This window comes from Eptatretus burgeri, chromosome 3, assembly GCF_056783735.1.
Source record: "Eptatretus burgeri isolate ZD-2024b chromosome 3, Ebu_testis_v1, whole genome shotgun sequence".
Taxonomy (NCBI): Eukaryota; Metazoa; Chordata; class Myxini; order Myxiniformes; family Myxinidae; genus Eptatretus; species Eptatretus burgeri.
The window spans coordinates 13,673,910-13,696,499 of record NC_140963.1 but is presented as its reverse complement, the minus strand read 5'-3'; the positions used below and the strand labels follow the sequence as shown (position 1 = coordinate 13,696,499).

The 22,590-nt window shown below is 42.6% G+C and overlaps 1 protein-coding gene across 8 annotated transcripts in view; it reads left to right on the top strand.

The window, feature by feature from the left end:
• The window catches only part of LOC147029421 (uncharacterized), a 112,125-nt gene extending 93,229 nt beyond the window's left edge, over positions 1-18,896 (top strand). For all 8 annotated transcript variants that reach the window (XM_085872467.1, XM_085872465.1, XM_085872461.1 and 5 more), the window contains 3 exons: positions 3,825-3,943; positions 6,311-6,981; positions 17,610-18,896. In XM_085872467.1, the coding sequence (XP_085728593.1) occupies positions 3,825-3,943; positions 6,311-6,981; positions 17,610-17,792 (973 nt within the window). In that variant the 3' untranslated portion in view covers positions 17,793-18,896. The remainder of the gene's footprint in view (positions 1-3,824; positions 3,944-6,310; positions 6,982-17,609) is intronic.
• Positions 18,897-22,590: the final 3,694 nt, after the last annotated feature.

Sequence of the window (22,590 nt, the reverse complement as noted above, 5' to 3'; positions counted from 1 at the left end):
TCTAAAACGCTGGTACACGTCGAAATACATTATGGGTAAGTTTTGATAACATTGAGAGCACACTGAAAAACAATGCCATACGTCATTGTACGCTGGCTTTAAACGTTGTACTTTTCGGTTGTCCTCAAATTTTCCATGCTTGAAATTTTAAGACTTATGCCAGCGTATGACTCGCATGTTCCGCATAACGCTGACCATAAGTTGTAGGCACGTCACGTGATCATTGACACACGTCGACACACGTTACTTGTAAGTTACTCATAAGTCAAAACATGTCGAGGTAATGTTTAGCGTACCCGAAACTTATTTCTAACCTATGAGTTACGTGTTGTACTCACGTTACGCGATCGGTGACACACATCGAGACACGTTACTTGTAAGGTGCTCATAAGTCGAAACGCATCAAGGTAATGGTTAGCGTCACTGTTCCAGACTCCCTGGTATTTTTTTTTTTAGTTTTTTTTTTTTTTTCTTCCTTCCTTCGGAATGATGGTGATTTTAACACTTCGATTTCGAGTGCGGTTATAATATAATATAATTAATAGGCTGCCGCTCAACGATTTAAATCATAACCACACTATACACTGAACACCGTCATACCGAAGAAAAAAAAAAAAAACCGGGAGTCTGGAACACTGACGCTAACCATTACCTTGACGTGTTTCGACTTATGAGCACCTTACAAGTAACATGTGTCGATGTGTGTCAATGATCGCTTATCGTGCGTACAACTTATTCCCATCGCATGCGGAGCGTGTGTCATACGGCAAGTACGTCGTAAAATTTTCAACATGTTTAAAATTACAAGACGTACTCCATTTAATACGACGTATGATAGCGTACTTTAGCGTTCTATTCACGTATACCAAACTTACCCATACCGTATTCGACGTGCCCCAACGTTTTAGACACATTTTTCAGAGGTCGGCATACGCTGGCAAGATCGCCAAGGTGTGACTGCAATGTTGACACTTCCATTTCTGCGGCGGTTATGATTTGAATCGTTGTGCGGCAGCCTTTCCATAACCTACGCCACGTCATCGTCGGCGATGCGTGCAGCGCGCTATGCATAAGTTAGACTATCGTTGGGCATAGGTTGTGAAGGCCGACAACAGGTTCAGCATTCGTTGGTATAAGATATCTATAACACAACGAAACGTTCTGTGTCCGTTACTAATACGTTATGCATAAGACCAAGTCGTTATGAATACGTCCGAATCTTTAAAAAAACACATCAAAAGTTCAACGTAAGCCAGCGTTTTACATAAATTTTGATACGTTGCCATTGCTGGCTAAAACGTCAAGGTGTGACTGGGCCTGAAAATAAGTGTTCATTTGTCCAATTCGGACATATTTGATATTTCAGGTGTCTCTGGAAGGTGTTTAATATGACAGTTCGGTGATCAAGCGAGCCGTTCTTTATCAACCATTTTGTTGGAGTGCTTCAACCACTTGGCGAGCGCTCTACAATATTCGCCCTGTCACTGACTACTCTATATTGATCGATATACCACTCTCTCCCACAACAACATTCAGGGGCCACTTGCCTGCGATAGTCTCGCATATAATATAAATAGAAAAAATGAAACGTTTCGTTGACATCATGGCAGTGTAGCGAAGAGGTATGCATGCTCGACCTGAGCTGTCCTGCCTAGGTTCGAATCCTGACCCAGCTATAAACTGTCATCACAGTGTTTCACAGACAGGGTGATTCATCAATACATGTGCCGTTGAACTGAACATCACATCTGCCAGAATCCCTTCCTTTGAAAGTGGGAAAACCTGCAAAATCAGCAGTGTATCAAATGCTTGTTCTCCCCACTGTGTATCATAACTAAAGCACTTGACTGCAGTGAAAACATTTGGAGAAAATATTTAATCATCTATTGGAGTTTGAGGTATTATGCGACCACTGTACACTCAGAATGACATGGAAAAGCTTTAAAAGGGTTTTGTTTTTGTTTTTTTACCCTCCCCAGAAGAGGTTTTTGTTTTTTTGTTTTTTTTTGTATACCTTGTCGAGGCTCGTGTGAGAGCTAACACACAATGCACAGCAAGGGGGCATGAGACAAAAGGGGCAGGAGTGGGAGGGACAAAACAGTGGGGAACAGACACATTAGGAGATCTGTGGAAGGGAGAGGGATGGGATGGGGGGAACATGGGGAATAGAAGATGGACATTACAGGGACTTCCAGGAAGGAAAGCAGGGAATTTGAAGGAAGTGGGCTTGGGTGGATTATCGGGGGTAGAAAAGATTGAGGATTTGGATGGGGGATGATAAGAGGTGGTGGTGAGCAGCTGTTTTGAAAGCCTGGAGGGAAGAATGGGAAGAATGAAGAATAGAGTGAGGGAGTTTATTCCAAAGGTGGGGAAAAAGAGGAATGAAAGAGTGAAGGTGAGCAGTGATTCGTGATTTTGTTAGTTTTACCAGAAGGGGGTTGTTGGCGGACCTTGAGTGCCCTGTGGAAATGTGGTGGGGACAAATCGCAGAGAGAGCAGGGGGGGCAAGGCTGGAGAGGAGATGGTAGAAGACAGAAAGACCACCGACCAACCTGCGGTGATTGACTGAGAGGCCCAAAGACTCAGCCTCATTGCACGAGATGCCGATGATCCGAAATGACCTGGTTTCTACACCGTGAAGCCGAGAAAAGTGGGAGGCGGCACCAGCCCAGAGGGGAAGCAGTACTCCATTGGACTACGGACAAAAGCTTTGTAAGTGGTCAGGAGCTCAGGAGGGCCGAGGAAGGACTTTGCACGACAGAGGATTCCCAGTCGGCGACTGGCTTTGGAGGCGAGGTTTGAAATGTGGCATTCCCAGGAAAGGTCATGGCAGATAGTGAGACCCAGAAGCTTGAAAGAAAGGACTTCTTCCAGCGGATTGTTGAGAAAGTGGATGGGGGGGTTTCTAAACGGTCCTTTCGAAGAGACATAGTGAGAGTGTGAGATTTGTCCTGATTGAAAGACATGTTCCACGTGTTGGACCAGTTTGTGATTTTATCCAGATCTGCAGTGAGCGAAGAAGCTGCTGCTTGCCGGTCTGAGGGATGACCGATGGTACGGCAGAGGGTGGAGTCATCAGCAAAGTGATATAGAGGATTTTCCAGAGAGTCGGAGAGATCCTTGATGAAAACCAGAAAAAGAACAGGGCCCAGAATGCTGCCTTGAGGAACTCCAGCCTGCACAGGAAGAGGGGATGAAAGAACTCCATTTAGGGCCACACGTTGACTGCAACAGGAGAGGAAGTCTGCGAGCCATGAGTGGAGATGGCCTTGGATACCATGGGTTTGCTTGTTTGTCCTCATGGAACGGAGATTATAGCCAACAAGAGAGCTGATACCTTTGAGTCCAGCGGCGTTCATTATGTTCTTTCACTTTACTTTGAAGAGGCCAAACGACAAATCAAATTTATGCTCAATTTGATGTGTATATAAAAGAATGAAAATTTGATTAAGCAAGTTCAAAAAATATATTTCACCATTGAACATAAACTGTACTTCAATCTATTATTGTATGATGTTCATCAATTTATAATAAATGTTTTTACATTCATTAAGTACTTTCTTTGAGAAAATGCTTCATGTTCATCAGCATAGAATAACTTCCTTGTTGATCTTCTTTGATTTATTCACAGAAGGTTTCTCACATTTATTTATTGATGCCAATACCATTTAACCTGTTTAAAATAAAGTTGTAAAAAAAATTCAAAAAAAAAAAAGCAGGAACACCGCACAACATCATCGTATTCACACAAGTCATAGGACCATGCTTGCATGTCCTTCACAGATGTCTGCTGCTGAAGTTTAATTGCTTTTTTCCCCCTGCAGAAGGAAACTCTGTGAAGCCTACAGCGAGCTGATGGCCGAGTTTCGTAACCTGCAGATGCTGACAAAAAAACAGTCTGAAGTTATCCAAAATCTTACTTGTCACAAACAACAAAATATATGTAAGCAAAATCATGGTTTGTACTTTTATGTATAGAACACACACACACACACACACACACACACACACACACACACACACACACACACACACACACACACACACACACACACACACACACACACACACACACTCTTCATATACTTCCATACAATTTACATACATGCCACAGAACTGCAGGTTCGGTCAATGCACGCTTTGAAACAATACTTGAGCTTTTGTAACATGATGGAATTATTCAAGCTATCACCCCACCCCAATCCCTCCTCCTTCCAAATGTCCAGTTTTCACTCCTGATAGTTACCTCCGCCACCGAAGTTGAAGGAGGTTATGTTTCCACCCCCTCTCTGTCTCTCTGTCTGTCTGTCTGTTTGTGTGCAGGATACGTCAAAAAGTTGTGGATGGATCCAAATGAAATTTGGTGGGCAGGTTTGGTGTGTGTGACAAGGACGAACTTATTCGATTTTGGTGAAGATCCGGATCTGATGGCTAGGATTTTAAAAACTGATTCTTCACCATTGAGAGACGGGGCCAAAAATGATATATAGCACAATATCAAGAAGTTGTGGATGGGTTCGGACGAAACTTGGTGGACACGATAGGATGTGTGACAAGGAAGAATTGATTCCATTTCGGTAAAGATCCAAATCCAGATCTGGCTCCGAGAATTATTTTATTTGCTGAGCGATTCTTGACCCCATCTCTCAATGGTGAAGAATCACTTGAGAAACTCAAAAAAAAATTCGTATCCGGATCGTCACCATTTCATCCTTGTCACACACCCAACCTCTCCACCAAATTTTGTCTGAATCCATCCTGAACTTTTTGAGATCCTGTTCACTGACTCACAGACAGGTAGGCAGATAAACAGACGGGTGAAAACATAACTTCTGCCCACCTTCGGTGGCAGAGGTAATCAGGTTCAAGTGATATGATGAAGATGAACTCATTTCACTGTGGTGGTACAAGAAATTCATGTGTCACAACAGCTATTGCCACATGGATCATGACCAAAAGATATCTGTTTGTAGTTGACACAAATGTATCTGGAGAGGCAACTGGAACATTTACACATTTAATAATCATTACCTCCTTCAGCTTTACGCAGCCTGACAAAGCAGTAGTTCCTGCTCCGAACACCAACTCCTTCGATGATAGGTCAGACTATTGTAGGTATGACAACATTGCATTCTGACCATTGGGGTGGGAGGAGGGGCTTATCATTCATGATACAAGGGGAGCGTGTGCGGAATATGCTACATGCTGATGACTGATAACCTGTGTGAGAAACATCCATTTTGTGGATGATCATCCCTCCTCGTCAAGTTCGCCCAATGGGCGAGAATGCAATGTTCTCATACCCATAACAAAAACCGATACATTCCATCCTGTAAGTGTAAGAGGCTGTCATGAGGACAATTATCTGCTTTGTCAGCTGATCAGGCCACACAAAAGCAGAAGATTCCATGCTTTAAAAAAAAAAACCCAATGTTACCCGCTGGGTGACCCGTATCTTGCCAAAAGGTGACCACGTGTGACTTCTTTAAGGTCACACTGAGGTGAACAGAGCTGCTATCCACCAGGGGCGACTCCTTGAGGAATATCTGCCTACAAGAGATTCCGATGAGAATTGTTCTACAGAGTAACCATGAAAAATATGCTTTTGCCTCATAACGTCACCAAATGACGTCATAATGTCTCAAGCTTGACATATCTAGAAAGCACTCTTCGAGGTGTACAATTTGAGGTACTACACGATATGGTTCCTAAAACTTGAAAATTTGACCTTGGGGTCAAATATGTTTGACCTGAGGCGCTAACCATGAAGGTCAAGGCCAATCGCCACCAAAAATTAATCAGCTGAGCGCCAGACCATGAACTATATTCCCATGAAGTTTGAAGACAATCCGATCAAAATTACTCAAAAAATAAGGGTTTCGTCGACTCCCCTGATTTGCGACAAAGTGACCTTGACCTTTGACCTTGACCTTCAAAATTTTGTGCAATGAAAGGGACCTCTATCGGCCTCTGATATGCGAAGTTACAAAAATTTCCAATGATAACTGTGCTCTGCAAAATTTTTTATCCGTGATTACAGACAAACAAACAAATAAAAAATAATAATAATAAAAAAAACACAAGCTGACTAATATATCTTGCAAAAACTTCGTTTTGGCAAGATAAAAATTGACAACCTCTGCCTGGGAGAGCTCGCAACAAACTTGAATTTCAACCAAACTTGAATTCCTGAATTTCATCGAATTATTTTATGCTTGATCAATTGTTTTTGTAGTGGTGTGGTAAGCACATATTTAATTTGGAAAATCGTTGTGTATAGCTAAGCTGTGAATTTCTTCTTGTCTGGCAGGCCCTGAATCCATACCAATACAGTGCACAGATCTGGAGGCTTCAGAAGCACTGCAGGTGACATCTTACACGAGATTTCCCAGCCACGGGTTTTTATTGCTTCAAGGTGCCAAAACGGAATTATCAGCAACTCAAGCCTGGGCAGAAAAGCAAGTCAAAATCGAGGAACAGCCAATTATTCACGTCCCACAAGCTGATCTGAAACCTCCGCCACCTTTTCAAGCCATTGCTCCAGAAACTACCTCCTCCGTGGCCATCTCTCCAAGCAGAACTGCTTGTGAAAATCGAACCATGTACACCGGCATTAGGCATACCGAGCCCAGCCAACACGATGAAGACATTTCAGGAGACAATGAAAATTTTTTGCAAACGGTCGATACCTTGAGCATACTTGGCTTAAAACGACCACCACCTGATTCAGACTACCTCAATCCATTCATAAACAGCACCACTCACGAACACCTTTGTGAAGAAATACGCGGTTTTCCTTTGAAACCGAAGGCGTTATGTGAAACAATGGCATCCTGTGTTGCATCAAATAAGAAGAGCAGCTCATCTACTATTGAAAAACGAGTGATGCCTAAAGGTATCGCAAAACATCAGGGTACCGACACGGACCACGACATACCTGCACGCTTCCCACAAATTGGAAAAGAACGCAAAGACGTAAAGGTTTGTGTCAAACAATTGTTTGTTCCTTTAGACAAGCCAGCCTATCTGAGGCTCATGGGACTCTTGTTCCTTATTAATTATCCCCATGCTTTTTGAAAAAATAAACAACTGGGGGGGGGGGGGTATTATAATTTGATCTCTGGGTTTATGTCCCGGGGGTGAGACTTAGTCACATGGGTCAGAAGAGAAGACTTTTTTTTTTTTAACTCAAAGTTGGTTATTGGGTCATTCCTTGTGGAACTTTTTGCCAACTTTCAACTTTGCTTTAGGTGGGAAGCGTGGTGATTTGCGATGGCATGTCATCGACTTTACTCAATTTATATTTTGCATCTCTTTGCTCTTTAAGCTTTACATATTCCTGATTATTTTCCTGTTTGATTAATTATCCACATTTTAGCTTTCTTATGTCTCATCATGGCAAGCTCACTGTGCATGCTAATTGCATCGTGTGTTCATTCTTACTTTTACTTGTTTAAAGATGCGTTGTCATATCCAAAATTTAGGACCGCATTCAACTTTTTGATTCTGCAGCCCAGATTTAAAAAAAATCAGGGTCATAGTTGTCAGTTTGTGTTTCCCTGCTGCATTGTAGTTGGAGCTGTCTGAGAGAAAAATATTCCATAAGTGCGGTCGTCGATGAAAGCAATGACACATCACATGATAGATCAGTTGTAAACGTTTTCGGCATAAAGTAGCTGGGGTTATCTAACATTGCCTCAGAATGCACGCTCAATGGAATATCTTGGTCTCGATTGGACATATCACCAACACGTCCAGAAGCTGGGTGCGCACTCGTGCTCTGTTATTGAAATAGATGAGGTCAAAGGGTAGTCAAGTGATCTGTTGAATGGCATTCAATTCTGCTAATTATCGAAAAGGGTACTGATTTCAAAACGAATATGCACCAAAATGAAATAAAAACAACATTTGGATAAAAGCCAAATTATTCTGTGACCCCGTTTGTGTTTTGGTGCCTATTTTAATTTGAGCCAAGCGCATGAAGTTGGTGAGGATCACCGATCTGTGGCAAGCGCAATCTGTTCCACTCAAGCTCTTTCTAATTATTTTTTTTGGAAACCAACCAATCCGAATACTCCAGTATGTGGAGGGAGATTTGCTCTACACGTGGATATGTTTACAATGTAAAACTTGAGATCGGTGCCGTCTCTGGACATATCTAGTGCTTTTGATACAGCACGGCATCTTGCCTTTCTTTCAAAACTGTCTTCCAATGACATCCAAGGCCAACTCCACACATGGCTTTCTGACTTCCTCCACTCTAGTAACCATCATGTGGCTTTTAACAAATCCTTTCATCTCATCTCCCTGTCAATACTGGAGTGTCCCAAGGCAGTGTTCTGGGCCCAGTCCTATTCCTGATCTTCATTAATGATCTCTCTGAGTCTGCCAAATCCCCTTTACTTATTTGCTGATGACTCCATCCTCCGCAGTGACATCAGTCATCCTTCAGATAGGCAAGCAGCTGCCACATCCTCTCTTCAGACATTGACAAAATCATAAGCAAGTCAAACACTTGGAATATGTCTTTCAATCAAGAAAAATCTTACACTCTCTCCATCACTCTCCAAAAGGACCATCTGATGAGCCCTCCTTTCTCCCTTCTTAACAATCCTCTTGAGGAAGTTTGGTCATTCAAATGCCAAGATCTCACTGTCAGCTGTAATCTTTCTTGGGCAAACTATATTTCCAAGTTGGCCAACAAAAAGCCAGTCACTGACTGGGCATCCTCCGTTGTACAAAGTCCTTGGTATACCTGAACTCATCCGCCTACAAAGCTTTCATCCAAAGCTTGATGGAGCACTGCTCTCTTCTGAGCTGGTTCCCTGCCCGACATTGTGCTCAACTTGACGTCGTAGAAACCAAGACCTTCAAGACTGTTGGAATCTCCTGCGATGAAGCTGTCGATTAGCCTATCACTTTCACATCTGCCCCCTTTCTGGTCTTGCAACCTCTGCTCTTTCTGTTCTTAGTCCATCCCAGGTTCCTGCAGGGCACACATGGACCACCATCACCCCCTATTTTTTTTCTTTTTATATCCAATGTCGAGGCTTGCATGGGATATATCAAACAGAATGTACAACAAGGGGAGCAGGAGACAAGAGGGGTGGGAGAGGGAAGGACAAAACAGTGGGGAACAGAGACATGAGAAGATTTGAGGAAGGCAGAGGGGTGGAGTGGGGTACAGAGAGTAAACAAGGTGGAAACAACAGGACTTTCAGGTCCTTACACGACAGGGACTTTGAGGAAGGAAAGCAGGGAATTTGAAGGGGGTGAATTTGGTGTGGATCAACGGGGAAGAAAAGATTGTGGTTTTGGATGGGGGAAGATAAGAGATGATGGTGAACAGCTGTTTTGAAGATCTGAAGGGAAGAGTGGGATTAAAGAGGGCGAGGGAGTATGTTTCCAAAGGTGGGAAAAAAGGAATGAAAGAGTGAAGGTGAGCAGTGATTCTTGATTTTGGTAGTTTTACCTGAAGGGGGTTGTTGGCGGACCTTGAGGGGCCTGCGTCAATATGGAGGGAACATATCGCAGACAGAGCAATGGGGGGGGGGGGGTGACGCTGGAGAGGAGATGGTAGAATACAGAAAGACCACTGACCTGCCTGCGGTAAGAGAGTGAGAGACCCAATGACTCGGCCTCATTGCGGGGTCCCAATGATCCTAAATGCCTTGGTTTCCACAGTGTGAAGCCGCGAAAAGTGAGAGGCAGGACCACAAGCCCAGAGGGGAGAGTAGTACTCCATCAGGCTGTGGACGAAAGCTCTGTATGTGGTCAGGAGCTCAGGTGGGCCTAGGAAGGACTTTGCACAGCAGAAGATGCCTAGTCGGCGACTGGCTTTGCAGGCCAGCTTGGAAATGTGGCTTTCCCAGGAAAGATCATGGCAGATAGTGAGACCCAGAAGCTGGAATGAAAGGACTTCAAGAGGATTGTTGAGGAAGTAGATTGGGGGACAGGGGGGATTCCAGACAGTCCTTTTTTTTAGCTCGCCTGTTCGAAGAACAGAGAGCAATAGCGATACCCCCGGTGTGAGCATCAGCGTCAGCGTCAGCGTGAGCATGAAAATGTTAAAGTTTTTGGTGCAAGTTATTTCCTTTCTAATGTTTTTATCTACCACACTATTTTTTACTGATTACAATATACAAATACATATGTTGCTATAAAATGATTTGGATCAGACTTCACTGCAATGCTTTAGAAAAAAATATGATTAGACTAGTCTTTTAAAAACGATAAATGTAAAAACAGGCGAGCATTGGGTGGCTTTGACACCAACTCTCTGGTAGAGATCTAGTGAGAGTGTTAGATTTGTCATGATTGAAAGACGTGTTCCACCTTTTGGACCAGCTTGTGATTTTATCCAGTTCTGCAGAGAGTGGGGAGTCTGCTCCTTGCCAACCTGAGGGATGACAGATGGTAGGGCAGGGGTGGAGTAATCAGCAAAGTGATGAAGAGGATTTTCCAGAGAGTCGGAGAGATCATTGATGAAAACCAGAAAAAGAACAAGGCCCAGAACGCTGCCTTAAGGAACTCCAGCCTGGACAGGAAGAGGTGATGGGAGACCTCCATTAAGGACTACATGTTGACGACGACAGTGGAGGAATTCTGCGAGCCACGAGTGGAGATGGCCTTGGATACCATTGGAAGAGAGTTTGGTGAGTAGGGCAGGGTGCCACACCATATGGAAAGCACATGATATGTCTCAGGAGATTGCTCTGATTTAATGTCTGGCATGGAGGATCTGCATCCATTGTTGGGAGAGCAGATGCAGCATATCCAGGGTAGAGTGACCTCGTCTGAATCTAAATTGATGATCGGAAATCAACTCCATGGAGAAAAGAGGAAGGATTTAATGTCTGAAGCAATGATTGATTCCTAACCTTGCTGATGATTGGGAGAAGGCTCATTGGTCTGTTGTTGCAGAGATCTGTTTTTTGCACCTTTTTTATGCAGAGAGTTAATGTTTGCTGATTTCAAAGCAGATGGCAGATGACCTTGAGCAAATGAGAGGGTCAATAGAACAGAGGGCGTGTGAGCAAGAACAGCAGAGCAGGTTTTTTGGACATGGGGGCTGATGCCGTCTGGACCCGTTGCAGAATCAGAGTTGAAGTTTGACAGCAAGCTCTCAACCTTGTCAGGAGAAAAGGACACAGAGTCCAGGAACAGCTGGGTAAGGTTGGTTCAGGTAATTTCTGGTGAAACTCCCAAAATCCAGGATCACTGCTCACCACCACTCATTTGTTTCCTTTTTTCCTCAGCTTGTGAAACCAACTTCCACATCCTCTTCAATCTCATTCTTCCCTCCAGGTCTTTAAGACAACTGTTCACCACTATCTCAGATCACCCCCCCACCTCCTCCAAATCCTCAAAAATGATGTTTTCTACTCCCATTAATCCCCATTCCTCTCCTCCCATCCTCAAGCCAACCTCCTTCCAAATTTATAGTTTTTCCTTCCTGAGGGGATGATCCATCGTTTTTGCTTCTGTATCCATCTTGTGCATGCCATGTGTCCTCCCCCATTCCTCATTCTTCCATACTCCAATTATTTGTCTAAATCTCCCTCCAATAATGAGTTGTCTTTTTTGGCTGTGTTATCTGAATTTGATTTACCCATAAACTCAATCCTGATGCTTCGTAGGAAGTACGTTGCATGGAGTATGGCTGGATCATATGGTTCCTTTGAATGTGCATCTATTCTGGCCAAATTCCATACTTCCTTCTCAAATTTTCAGGGTCACTGCATCAGCAACATTCGCAAGAAAGTGGTTTTGGTACTTATAACCTAAAAATATGACATTGGCACTGCGAGTTGTAGAAACAATACTTTGGCCTCCAGACATTGTTTTTATTTTTAGTGAATAGTGGTACCTTATTGGCAGAAGAATGATCAAAAATAATAACTATTAAAATGTGTTTGATTGTACAAAATAAACTATAAAAAAGTCAAAAGATACATATCAATATCTCGGTCTTGTTTCCCGTGCCGAAGCCAAAATGCTCATGGCGTTTCCACGCTGGACAGCCAAGCTCAGCCGTTGCTTGAACTATGCCAGTTGTCTCCTATCACTCGTGGTTGCTGCGAGCCTTCTGCCAATGTCATTGATGATGTGGGATGTTGATTGGCTGTCAACCCCCATTGTTTTGATGGTGAAAGGCTCGAACATGGAGGACTAACTTAGGCCAGCGGATTTTGGAACTTCATGTTTTCCGCATCGGTGGCCACCGCTCCTGCCATAATAGCTGTGTTGTTGATGTGGGATTCGGCAAACGTGTCATCACAGGTGCAGTCCCAAGTTAGACTTCTCCCGTTCTTGTAGGGGACAATGCTCAAGCCATCACTGCATATTCTTTCACCACGATATAAACCAAGGGGTTCCAAGATAGATAGTACCCCTGCCTCGTGAAGGACATATTTCACCACGTCGTTCAGGGCAGTGTGTCTTCGTGAATGACCAGCGCAAAAACAGCATGACCGACCATGATGGTCGAGCGTATCCATTATTCTACAGCATCGGTACTTATGATGCTCACAGACCCTCGCTCCAACTCACAGGGCAACCGCAACCCTCATGGACCCTGGATCAGCGATGTTTCCACAGAGGGGCAGAGACTGTGTGGAATCATGTCCCGCTCTCTGTAGTTGCTGCGGCCAAAAGATGGGCTCTGGTGACCTGATCTGTCCCGTTCATCAGACTGTCAAATGACACACTTGCTGTCTCGATGTCCCTTGCTTTTTGGCTGAGCCAGGACAGACCATCAGGTTCACAGGCATCTGCATAAACCAAGCTCCATGTCGACGCAGCCGCTGCCAACTTCCCCGTTTGTGCCAAACCGCTTACGTGGGACAGAACGGCATCAACCAAGGAGCGGACAGCCAGCATTTTGGAGATGAAGCGAGGGAGAGCAATGTCTGTAGCCTTACTGAAACCCAGACCACCTTGCTCAACTGGAAGCATTGCTTGCATTCAAACAATATCATCGAAAGTGACATTGAAGTTTTTGCCAACAGTTTTGCGGATGGTATGGTCAAAAGGTCCTAGCTGTGTGCTATTCAGGTTGGACGGGGATGTACGCAAGATATACAGGAGCTTGGGTATGGTGAAGCAATTTTTGAGCAAAAAAATGCTTCGTGTGTGTCGATTAGCTCCAGGCAGTCTGCCATTCGAATCAAATCATCGTGCTTCTTGGTGATGGCTTTGGGCGATGATCTCAAAAAGATCGGAGTGCCAAGAAGGGTACCATCATTGGTCGGGATAATCTTGATATTGGAGAGGACTGCCTTGGGTATGGCCTTGGCAAGTTGGCAGTTGTCTGGCAATGTGTGGTTAAGAATAGTTCGCTTGCACATGCTGCCATTGATCTCAAGTCCAATGTCGGTCAGTTGAGCAATGATGTTATTAAAGTTGGCCAGCACTTTCGCTGGCCTATCACCAAATGATACATCGTCGAGGTACCATATATTAAGCTCCGACTGAACCCCCCCCCCCTAACTATGGGGTAAATGCCCAGGGATAAAAGGCCAGGTCCAAAAGGATCGTCCTGTTGGATGCCCATTGCTGAATGAATGGCCTTGTAACCGTAGAATAGGACTGAAGGCTTAGTGCATGCCTGCCAGATGAGCAAATATATACTGGGATGCGCTTTCGTGCTTCAGACGCAAAAAAAAAAATCACGCCTTAATCAGTTGAACGCGTTGCACATGTCGATCTTAAGGAAGACTCGGTTTGGAGGCGGATTTGTCAAATAGTGACCGGCAGTGTGATCTGCTGCTTCACACCCACCTTTGGTTGAATAGCCCAACTGGACAGGACTTAGCTCAGCACGAAGCTCATCAGAAAAAGATCAAACTCAAGCTTTGGTCGTAAGTCGGCGAAATGTGTTGCCCACTGCAATCAGGCGAACAACGCCATCTTTCTTGGTGTAAGTAAATAGGTTCACACCAAAAAAAGAAAGGACGCACGGCTTCCAGAATCTCCCCCCCCCCCCACAGAACCATGTTAATGAACAGGGTGAGCGAAGTGAGCAGGCGTACCCCCGCTTCGGCAGATTCCTTACCCAGGAGAGCTTGAAGGTAACCCAGTCTGAGCACATAAAGGCCCGCAGCTGACCCAGATGGAAAGAGATTGACTGAGGTCTGAACAGAATGCTCAGAGAGAACTACCAGAGCGACCAATTTAATGTCGAGCGCAACCGGTCGGTTGAGGTCTGGTGGGGCAGCCGGATGATTGGCTTTTTAAGTGCATTCACTATTTTGGCTGATTGTGGAGCATGCCTCCAGCAAGATGCCAACTCTCTGACGGCATCTTTGATTTCCATGTCGGCAAATTTGGCCTTCACCCTTTTGTTAATATGTTGCGGGTCATCGTATTTGCGGGGCTTAATGATAGAATTTCTTGAAATGAAGAATGCATTATCTCCCTTCTGGTGAGCAGTCTTATGGTCAAGGCAGACTTTCGAGGATGCAATGATGCCAAAGGACATGTGAATTAGATCTTCAGGGTCTTTGACTTCTTTCTCGATTCGACTTCTTCCCAGTTTGACCGTAAGCATTGTGACGACCACCTTGATCCTCTGGAATTGCATCGCGAGTCTTTGCTTGAGCTGCAGTGATCTTCACGAGTGGTGTGCCAGTCTTGGTCTGCTCAAACTTGTTCTTTTGAGTCCTCTCTTTTCTATCCATCTTGATTTCTCCAAACATTGGGAACAATGAGCTTCAACTCTCTTTGGACTGGCAGGGTGCAAGGTGCGTTCCCATCCAGACAGAAGAGCCTGTCCCAGAAAAAGAGAGAACTGGCGCTAAAGATTGGATACGCAGATACCAGCAAAATCGTCAGATATCGCATTTCTCACTCCTGCCCCTTGAAACCCTTTGAAACTAATTTATCCCTCCTTGGTCCAATAATCCTTTGAACTACACTATCTCCAGGGAGGAAGATCAAGGCACGAACGATGAGGTGGCATGGCCCCACAAAGCTCGCTGGCAGATTAGCCCGATGGGGCCACTTGTGCAAAAGCTCAAACTATCAGATGGCAGACGCCAGTTTACATGGACCACATTGTGACCCCCCCTTGGAGCTTTTCACACAGCAAGAACCGCTTTGGCATGCATTGTCAAGAGATTTGGGGATGCCGGGCTTCAAGATATCTTGATAGAGTCAAAGGTTGTAGCGTCTGGATTGATGAATAGTGTGATAAATGCTCATCACTACAATGTGAGTATCCATTGTCATCAACTCAAGAAGAGTCATTTTTAGTTCGCCTGTTCAAAGAACAGAGAGCTATAGTGATAACCCCGGCATCAGCGTCAGCATGAGCGTGAAAATGTTAAAGTTTTTGGTGCAAGTTTTTTCCTTTCTTATGTTTTTATCTACCACACTTTTTATCCCCCGCCGCGTGGCGGAAGGGGGATATTGTTGTCACCCAGGTCGTCCGTCCGTCCGTCCGGGCGTCAACATTTATAGCTTTGAGTGTGATAACTCATAAACTGTTTGCCATATCGATTTGAAATTTGGGTCACACATGTGCCACCTGAAAAGGAAGAACCCTATTGATTTTGGGCGTGGCCGGATCCAAGATGGCCGACTGGGGCGGCCATTTTGAAAAAAAATGTTTTTTGTAATAAATGGAAAACTGCTTATCTGATTTTAATTATTTTTGGTTACTACGTTCCTCACCCCTGGGGAACTTTTTCGAGATGATGACCAAATGGTGTCTTGTTTCCAATTCACCTCTCTCATTATCTGGAATATGTATGACCTTTTTCATTCAATGGTGGGGGATTCCCCATCTCTGATGGTATATTTTACTGATTACAATACACAAATACATATATTGCTTTAAAATTATTTGGATCAGACTTCACTGCAATGCTTTATAAAAAATATTATTAGACTAGTCTTTTAAAAACGATAAATGTATAAACAGGTGAGCATTGGGTGGCTTTGACACCAACTCTCTGGTTAATGAAGTGTTGATCGTAAGTAGATGCAGCCGATGCGCTACCTTGAAGCTGGTGCCATTGTGCATGCTTGTGCTGGCATCAATCAGGAGTGGGCAACCAAAATTTTCATGTAACCTATAATTATCCGACAAATTTTGGGCGTGAAGCTTGTGTGCAATTTCTAAAAGTGGAATAAGTTAGAATAATGATTAGGCATATATTAGCGACACTATTTCATCCTCTGCCAAGGAGTGGACCACAAGAATCATTTTCTGAAGGGATATGATGTGCAAGGACAAAAGTCTGATTGGTTTGTACGACAGACTGCACAGGGAATGCTATACCCTTGTGTTTCACTCGATATTTTTATGTCGAAATAACCCATGTTCCACAAAGTAGGTTTTTTTTGCATTTTTTTCTACATGTTTGCTTAATATTATTTTCTGTATTTGTTGCAGTAAATAATAAATAATCTTGGAGTTTGTTTGAGGTTAAACCGCCGATTGACCGGACTATAGAATCAATTTGGCTTTGTATCTTCAAACGAGGAAAAAAAATTAAATCTTGTTTTCGGCTTGTGGAATAAAACGACGACACCAGTCATGCCAATTAGGCATATAACATAAAACAAAGATCAATAAAATAAGGGTCCATATTTGTTTTCAACTAAAGACCAAGAAAATGGTTTAATCGTGATTATTTACAATTCGTACGTTTGTTCGAAAAACATGGGGTCGTGTTCGCAGTCACGTGACCTTACCTTCTGTAATTGGCAGTTTTGCTGCTTCTCAGATCCATGAATCTTTTCGGTTTGCATCTTTCTCACACTCATGACAGGCAAATATCATTATACCACTATCGGCAAAACTTATTGGTACTTTTCATTTTCATTTGCCTCTTTGTGTCATTGTATATTTCCTATAAAAGTACATTGTCTTTGAATGTCTGTCCCTCGTGTAATATGTGTTTGAGCCTTCCTTTAGCATTTAAAAACTTTACCGTATTGCTACTGAAGCTGATTTTTTTTTGGTCAGAATTTTACAACTTGGTCAAATTCAATGCAGTACTCTCGTGCTACGGTTCTTGTCCATGGGATCGACCACCGAAGGTGGAACGGAAGTTATGTTTTCACCCCTGTCTGTCTGTGAGCAGGATATTTCGAACAGTTATGGATGGATTCGGACAAAACTTGGTGGACAGGTTGGGTGTGTGTTAAAGACGAATGGATTCGATTTTAGAGAAGATCCAGATACTTTTTAAAATATTGTTTAAAATATATTTTATTTAATATTTTATTTCATATACTAGAATGTTTTAATTTGCTAAGTGATTGTTTGCCATTGAGAGATGAGACCAAAAACACTATATAGCATGATATTTCAAAAAGTTAGAGACGGATTATAACAAAATTTTGTGGACGAGTTGGGTCGGTGACAAGAACAAGCGGATTAGATTTTGATTCGGGTACGGATCCTGATCTGGCCTATCGGTGGGATACGAAGTTGAAACGGTTCAGCCTGGCGGAGGTATGTGCTCCACTGAGTGCCGTTCTAGTTTTATTTTTGATTTTTCTTGCTTATAACCTGTTGAATGAGGCTGAACAAACGTGCAGTATCTTCTTTGAAAATTTTTTTCTAACCACATGATTGTGTGGCTGTTCATTTGCAGGTCCCTTCGACAGAAGACATTGGCAATATATGTTTGACACCTCGCTCCATTGGTACCGACGAGTTTGCTTTCATTGCCAGGACATGCCCAATTTGCACCATTGTCATCTATGTGCGGCCTGGAAATGAAGATGAGATGCAGCACCACGTGAATACACACCTGGACAATGACTTAGGACAATAAAAATATTTGAAGAGCACCAAGTGTGTTCTTTGCTGGACAACTCCATCTCGGTTGTTTCAAAAAAATAAAAAAAATACTTTGTAACTAACAGCTTTGTGTATGTCGCTTAAGTAATCAATTTGTATTTTGGCTTTGAATCAAAGAACAATTGGCGAATCATTGTTTGCTATTATTTGATAAGCGAGCTGCAGTGACTTGTAGTTTGTTTGTTTTTTTGTCGATGGTCCATTTATGGACACAAAGGGGTTTTATTGGGTATAAACCAACATATTTCAGGAATTTTTCCTCCTTTGTCTCCCTTTTGTTTTCGCTTTACCTTTTCTTGTCACTCTTTCTTACCCCAGTGCACAAATTTATCGGTACATTGTAACTTTTGCAGTTCAAGTTTCTGAGCAACTTTGTCAACACCCTGCTGTTTATACGAGCGACGTTCGACTCTGAAGGCTTTACGTGTCTGTAACAGCATGAGGACACAGGATTATAATCTTGGTAAGCAGAACTATTTGAACACTTTGTGAAGGTTCAAGACCCTGTTTGTTGTGGAAAGAAAGATTGTTTTGGATCCATCGATGAAGTTCAGCTCGAAACACAGTACCAAATTGTGCCTCCGGCAGTGCCTAGTCCAGTGCCTAGTCCAGTGCCATCGTTCGTAGATGATCGGAAAAATTGCCAGCCAGTGATCCACGTTAACTTGCAATGTTTTTGCCTTTCCAACAACGTGCGTTTGTGAATGTCATATTTATTTGTATGTTTGGAATTCGGCATTTTCAAAAGTACACTGCTCAAAATAATTTCCAGGTTAACTTGAGTTTGTTTCTGTTTATAGGCTAACTATAAATCTTGTAATCAATGGTGAATACGTGTCCAGATTCAGAACTGAACACATTACCCTGAATTATTTTGAGCAGTACATTTATCATACATCATTGTACGGGTTAAATTACTTATTCTGTTTATATTGAATTGTTTAGTGCACTTGGAATGGTGTGATTAATACTCCTAACAAAATGAGTGCTTCCTTTTTTTTCTTTTTTTTTTCTTTTAAATTTTTGTTGTTGTGAATTGTCATTATTTCATCTGTTTTTTTTTCAATAAAAAAACAAAAACATGTCATCACAGATGAAGCATCACAAGGCTGGACTAAAACCTTTGTGGTATGTTTTCATTTTCATTCGTTCCATTTTTCAATCGCAGGTGAGCGAGATGATATTGCCACATTCACTGCCTGCCGGATTAAGCTGCTGAGCTCAGATTCCCAAGAATGTGGGCTTAGCCCAGATGTTCTGACCGGCTGAGGCTAGAATTACTGCGTGAAGCTTTTGCCCACGGATTTTGTATTCGCTTTAAAATACGTAATGGCAAATAAGAAAACTTCTGTGTAAGGTCTGTTTAAAATGATTGTGACTAACATTCCTTGTGGGGAGGGGTTAGGGGAGTAAAGGGGTTTCAGATAGTTTCTAATGAGTGTGAGAATAGGTCTTGGGTTACCCCAATTAGGCTGTCAGGATCATTCACGTAGTATAGTTCCTCATCTTTCCCACCATCCATCTGTATTTTCATATGTTGCATGTTCTTTCGTTTCCTCTGTTTCCATCCTCCCCCATCTACTTAATCAATTGTGGAGCCTGGTATGTGATGTCACACCACTCATGAGCACCCGGCGCCAATAGGCAGTGGTTGGTGACGTCACGCCTGTACCGAAGACCATAAAAGGACTGGCGCCGTCACTTCTCAGCAATTTAGCTAAGAGTATTGGAGGAAGGATGGAGGCCAGTGTGGGTGGCTATATCTAACCCAGGTCTCACCAAAGCGATAACAAAGGCAGAACCAAGCGTGCCAGCAGGGCCCAGGGCAATTTCAGGGCCAGAGGTGACAATAGTTAGCAGCAATGACAGGCTGGTGGGTGGTATACATCAGAGGGGATGAAAGAGCAATGCAAGTTGGATGTCCAAATGGTATGAGGACATTGAAATTGTAGAAAAATCTTCCAAAGTTATTTAAAACTAAAAAGACATTTTAAATTGGATAAATTGACTCAAGATTTGAGGCCCTGTGGTGATAGTGTGCCTTTCTTTTCTCTTTTTTTCTTTCTCAGGCAGAATTCTGGTTAAGTGGGAAAGTGTGTTGGTGTTGGGGTGTAAAATTATATGTATGTGGTATGGTGTGAATTGTGTTTGAGAGAGCAGCATCCTTTGCTGGAGGGAGTCTCCAGTTAGTTGGCTGTGAATATTGGGGGTGGCGGGGGGGGGGTTAAAGAATTTGGAAATGATAATTGTGAATCTGCTGGTCATTGAGCATTGGGAAATTTGTAGTCATTGAACTTTTGTGTGAATATGTGGTTGGTGGCCCTGGAGTGTGGCCTGAGAGGTAGAACGAGGGTATTGAAGGAACAAACCCTCGGGGATTCCTGAGCAGCTAAAACCGCCAGAGATGCCATGAGGGCAAAGAGTTAGAGTTTAGACCCCGTGTATGTACCCCGTTTAGTACACGGAGCATGGTACAAGTGTCAGTGACGATCCCATGATTAGTTAGGAAGTGTGGTAAGACATTCCAGGTGCTCATCACCACTCCACTCTCGAAATATCAACTCCGCACTTGTGGAATCTCCTGATGTCGATCAAAGCACATTCTTCCTTCCAGGACTTGAAGTTGATCGTACACCTTCATCCCTACCTGTGATCCTTTCCATCATTTCCCCTCCCGTACATCTTCCTATCTATCCATATACAGTTTGATGTTTCGTTCCTCTTCTATGTCCTGTTTGTTCATCCACATGTTGTCCCACAAACCCGCTATCATTGCATTTGTTATCTCACTTATGATTGGAGGTTTTGTATATACTGTGTAATGATTTTTTTTTAATCGTCCCTCAGAGTTGGTGTTAATCGTAATAAATTATATTTATCGAGTGCTTGCAGATGTTTCTAAGTCCTTTACATAAAAGTACATTAAAAAAATATATATCTATAATTCCAGCAATCTCTGTGTGTCTGTTGGGTAGTCAATCTTGTCTACCCATATTATCAGTATTTCCGTCGATATGTTTGTCTGTTGGGTTGTCAATCTACCCTTATTATCAGTATTTCCGTCTGTTTGTTGGGTAGTCGATCCAGTCTAAAAAAAAAATCTCAATTTTTTTTTTGTCTACCTTTATTATCAGTATTTTCGTCTATGTTGGGTAGTCGATCTCATCGAAAAAAAAAAAAAAATTTCAAAAAATTTTTTTTTTGAAATTTGTTCTACCCTTATTATTACTTTTTCCGTCGATATGTTTGTCTGTCTGTCTGTCCCTCTGTTCGGTCCAGTGCTCCGTTAATACAATGGCGATTTCGATGAAACTTGGTTGGTAGGTTCCTTCCATGACCTCGTTGTGTGCAAATGGGAACCGTTGCTATGGACCCCTCCGTTGCCGAGCAACGGCCAAAAAACCTCTAAATGTGGGGGGTATTTTAATGAAAAAACAATCTGCAGCATTAACCCTTGAAGCTAGAATCATGAATTTTCTTGTGCTTAATCCTCAGGTCATTCCCCATCGAATGGGCCCATCGCGTCAGGTTCTATTGGGTAGTCGGCTACCCATGTTCGCCTACCGGCTTTTCTGTCTGCGGCCGCTGTTTCTCGACAACCACTTGTCCGATCTAATTGAAACTTGCCAGGCATATTGCTAGGGCCCTGAGTATGTGCCTTTTCAAGGTTTGATATTAATCTTACAAGTGGTTCCCAAGTTATGGCCATTTATTTACCAAACCAATGACAGGACACGGTGCTATGATGTCACAATTCTTTTTTTCTTTTTTTTTGCACGTACGGCCACGCACGTACGGGCCCGCACTTGTGTGTGTATATATATATATATATATATATATATATATATATATATGTGTATGTATGTATGTATGTATGTATGTATATATGTATGTATATATGTATGTATATATGTATGTATATATGTATATATGTATATATGTATATATGTATATATGTATATATGTATATATGTATATATGTATATATGTATATATATATATATATATATATATATATAATATACAGTTTACAAAACCCAATTCTTTGTGTGTGTGTGTGTGTGTGTGTGTGTGTGTGTGTGTGTGTGTGTGTGTGTGTGTGTGTGTGTGTGTGTGTCTTTAACAATCCTTACCATTGATTGGTTGAACAGCTGCCCTGACTCCACCCACAATAGTAACTTTGGTGCATACTTAAGATGCTTCATTAAAAATGTAATTAATTTAAGATGATTTATAAACACAATTGGTCTACTCATAATCGCTCATTAAAAAATAGGAGCAATACCTGTGGGCGCTTACCTGGTAGAATAATGATACTGAGGAGGAAGTCAATGTGGGACGGAATCAGCAAAATGTACCGATGAACCAATGTTTTTGCAAATACCTATTTTGGAGGACCCCATGGTCCCTTTCGACCCCGTTTTTTTTTTTTTTTTAAAGTAGCGTGAACAAACTTTGGTACAACACGGGTGATGAAGGTTGTGGTCATTCAAGTTTCATCGAAATCGTGTGTAGTTTCACAAATGAAGTTGCAAGTGTTTGTGGACAGACGGATGGACGTGCCATCCCGTAAGCTCCCAGGAACGATGTTCCATGTGAGCTAAAAATTACACGAAAAGACAAACGATCGACCGTAATAAACCATGACCTGTTGGACGCTTTGAGTGAATGGAGTTCATGGCATGAAGAGCTAAATATTCCACAATTTCAATGAGGTAATTAATCTTGTATAATAATTTAAATTTGTCCGAGCTCATTTACTTTTGAACCTT